The sequence below is a fragment of the Trachurus trachurus genome, assembly GCF_905171665.1.
Source record: "Trachurus trachurus genome assembly, chromosome: 18".
Lineage (NCBI taxonomy): Eukaryota > Metazoa > Chordata > Actinopteri > Carangiformes > Carangidae > Trachurus > Trachurus trachurus.
Genome location: NC_139909.1, coordinates 11,531,232 through 11,535,022, shown reverse-complemented (window position 1 = coordinate 11,535,022; position 3,791 = coordinate 11,531,232). Strand labels below are relative to the sequence as shown.

The 3,791-nt window shown below is 39.9% G+C and overlaps 1 protein-coding gene across 1 annotated transcript; it reads right to left on the bottom strand.

Moving 5' to 3' along the window:
* Nucleotides 1-384: 384 nt before the first annotated feature.
* Nucleotides 385-3,032, bottom strand: LOC311001644 (histone H2A.Z). Its single transcript, XM_083992754.1, has 5 exons — nt 2,904-3,032; nt 2,569-2,646; nt 1,521-1,634; nt 1,256-1,385; nt 385-1,157 (listed from the first exon to the last, which is right to left on the bottom strand). Exons 1-5 carry the CDS (start codon nt 2,904-2,906, stop codon nt 1,096-1,098), a joined length of 387 nt encoding a protein of 128 aa, XP_083848880.1. The 5' UTR covers nt 2,907-3,032; the 3' UTR covers nt 385-1,095.
* Between the last annotated feature and the right edge of the window lie 759 nt (nt 3,033-3,791).

The following is a 3,791-nucleotide window of genomic DNA, read 5'->3' as shown; positions in this document are numbered from 1 at the left end:
AGTATTTCCTGATGTATGGGCGAATCTGTTCTGGTAATATGCAAATTAGCGCATATTTTATGAGTTCGCACCTCATTTGCATATATAAACATACAATTCATAAAACTTGCAATACATTTTTTCTTATTTATTCTGTACATAACAAACTGGTAAAGTTTCATAGTGATATCTATTACAATTTTTTTTTTTTTGCCTCTTCACCTAAGTATCATAAACTTTACCTCTAGTCATTACCTCTAATTAACTATTTTCAGTGTTAATATTTTAAATCTCGTGTTTCAATAAAAAGTAAAAAATGATTGGCTCTACTGCATTAAAAAACTTCCCCTTGTTCCTGTTGGAGCTCTAACGACCAGCCGCCGTGCGGTACAGCAAATAATCCATCCGTACACCACAGTGTGTAAAATGTTCTGACTGTGCCAGTCCAGTCTTTATTCAGAATCCAAAAATGACAATGTTTTTATTTTCTTTTTTCTTCCAGTTCATGTCAGTCCAGTGGTAAACTGATGTTCAAACATGCTCTGCATTTCATGCAACTGCACAAGACTGAAACTGATGGTTTGCACACTTAAGATGGTTCATGACACTTTCCATGTGCAAGCTGTGGTGGGTGGTCGGTCTTTGCTTTTACAGACCAAAGATAAATTCCTTGAAACTTTAAATATTAAGAATACTGAAGCCAAACATTGTCACCATCCACACTGGGGTAGCCAAACTGAATACCTACAGAGTAGAAAGTGATAACGTAAAAACGGAAACAAGCTCATGAACAAGCAAAGAACTGAAAGAGCGAACTGCAAATGCCCAATAAGAGCTTTATTTTAAAACACCACTTTTAAAACATGGGAACACCACAAAAGGAAGTTGACACGAAACAAAACAAAAAACGGCAGCACCAGGAACAGAAAAAAAAAAAAAAAAAAGCCGGAACACAAGAAAATGAGCTTCTCTGAAGCCACTTTTAAAAAAATACCCCAGGTGAGTAAATGCAAGCTCAACCATACAAATAACTCCTAAAGGTGTTCTACTCTAAGACATTTAACCACTTGATGCAGACTTCGTCCTGAGATGGCACGACTTCCAGGGCACTTCAGGTTATACGGTCTTCTGCTGGCCCTTCTTTCCGATCAGAGACTTGTGGATGTGAGGGATCACACCTGGGAAAAACAAACACAAACGGAGAAAGAGAGATTAAGCGCTAGAGATCGATACAAATGGGTAATTTATTAAACAAATAATCACAACGTTTCCTCACCTCCACCAGCAATAGTGGCCTTGATGAGTGAATCCAGCTCTTCATCTCCTCTGATGGCGAGCTGCAAATGGCGAGGGGTGATACGCTTCACTTTAAGATCCTTCGATGCATTTCCTGCCAACTCCAGAACCTGGAGGAGAAAATAAAAAACACAGAACCAAACCCTGGGTTTAGAAAACAGCAGCTGAGTCGGTCCCGGTTAGTTTTTATTTGTGTACGGTATATTAACGGAGGATGAAGTGCGAAGAGTTTCCCGTTCTGTTACCTCGGCAGTCAGGTATTCAAGTATAGCGGCGCTGTAAACGGCTGCGGTGGCGCCGACTCTGCCGTGGCTCGTGGTTCTGGACTTGAGATGTCTGTGGATACGACCCACCGGGAACTGTGGAGGAGAGAGAGAGAGAGATATATTTGATTCTGTGAGTTGTATTTGTTTCATTGATTCTTGGTGCTTTGGCAACATAGTTCTCGTAACATTCATGCCAATAAAGCTAATTTGAACTGAATTGAATTGAGAGCAGGAGAAAGAGAGACAGAGAGAAGGAGAAAAGAGAGGGAGAGAGAAGGAAAAAGAGAGAGGGAGAGACAGAAAAGGGAACGAGAGAAGTAGAAAGAGACAGAGAGAAGGAGAAAGGGAGGGAGAAAGATATAGAGAGGAAAAGAGACGGAGAAAGATAGAAAGAAACAGAGGGAGAAAGAGAGAGAGTGAAAAAGAAAGAGAGGCAAGGGGAGGGAGAGAGAAAGAGAGGAGGAAAAGGGAACAAGAGAAGTAGAAAGAGAGACAGAGAGAAGGAGAAAGATAGAGAGAAAGAAACAGGGAGGAAGACAGAGAGAAAGAGTGAAGAGGCAAGGGGAGGGAGAGAGAGGAGGAAAAGGGAACAAGAGAAGTAGAAAGAGAAGGAAAAAGAGAGTGAGAGAGAAAGAAAAGAGAATGAGAGACAGAGAGAAGGAGAAAGATGGAGAGAGGAAAGGAGAAAGATAGAGAGAAAGAAACAAACAGAGGGAGAAAGGGAGAAGGAAAAAGAGAGAGACAGAAAGAGTGTGAAGAAAAAAGAGAGAAAGAGAGAGCTTCAGTTACAGGGGAAACAAAGCTGGACTCCCGGTGGCCTGTGTCCGTCCGTCGGTGAGACTCGACCGGACACCAGCTGTGTAACCTCTGGCTGTTAGCCTGCGTGCTAACTGCTAACATCGCCGAGGTAAAATGATTATGAATCCATGAATGAATAACTAAATGATGAATGAATAAATGTCTTAATTAATGAATGAATGAGTGTTTATCTCTGTGTGTGTTGTGTGTGTGGATAAGTGAAACCGACCTGCAGTCCTGCTCTCTGGGAGCGAGAGATCGCCTTGGTCTTGGTCTTCCCGGAGTCTTTACCTGCTTTGCCGCCGGCCTGAAAATTTAAGAAACACACCGACACCGGCCGTTAACGTTCAGCCGTTAACGGAAACACACCAACTGAAAAAAACACGGACATTTTGTGTAGTTTTATTTATTTTTTACCGCGCCTTTCTGCTAGGCTAGTACAACAGCTAGCGTTAGCGGCTAACAGTTAGCTCCTCAGTTGAAAGGATCTATTGTATCGATTATTGAATACCAGCTTCCGACACGACACTAAACACGTACACGACGTTTTTTTTTAATACGTACCATGATTAAAATCCACGGATAACTTCAGCCGTTGCAGCTCGACGTTAAATCGCTCGGGTCCGGACGGTTGGTTTGAACTACAACACCCGCCGCCTACAATTGTCCCTTATATGTATGTATGTATCCAATCTACATCCGGGCAACTGACCGGAGGGGAACCGGCCAATCACGTTTCGATATGTGTTTCCTGGCTGGCGCGCTCAACCAATCAGCGACGAGAGGCCTCAGGATGCGGGAAAGTCGGTAAATTTCCCTACAGGGTGCTCATGGGTAATGTAGTTCAGATTTCTATTTTCACCTATTTTACCACAGTAAAAGGGCAAATTGGCATTAATTCTCATTTTTATGATTAAAATGCTTTATTAATAATAACAATAATAAAAACAATCAAATTGAATTGAAATCAACATTGTTAATGGAAGTAATGATGTATATATGAAAATATAATATAGGCTACAGATAAAATATTCGATTTATTTTAATAAGTCCACTTCTTACTTAAGTTGTGTATATAATATAAGAAAACAAAGGCATTAAAGGGGAAATAATTAAGGCTTTACAGGTTTCTGCTGTTTTTAGGGTTAAGGTTCTTTAGTAAATAGGACGAAACCAGAAATTAAATGAATTCTGAAAACTGTAAAATAATCAATCAAGAAGAAACTGTCCATTTATTATATTTTCATTTTACTTAATGCATTCTTTTGGTATCATAGATTTTCAACATAAACTATTTAACTATTTCATAATATTTGCTCATCAGCTTCAGTTAAATATGCTAAACTGTAAAATAAATGGGCATGTTGTGGACTTCAACGTATTCTTTCTTTCTTTCTCTTCTCTCAGATTGGCCTATGTTGTATATTTAAAATTAGTAAGTAACACTTTTAC

Excerpts from the sequence above, each read along its gene's own strand:
- LOC311001644 (XM_083992754.1), bottom strand. Across the intron at positions 1,635-2,568 it reads CCCAGAGAGCAGGACTGCAG|TTCCCGGTGGGTCGTATCCA; the intron begins GTCGGTTTCACT and ends TCTCCTCCACAG. Across the intron at positions 1,386-1,520 it reads TTGAATACCTGACTGCCGAG|GTTCTGGAGTTGGCAGGAAA; the intron begins GTAACAGAACGG and ends TTTCTCCTCCAG.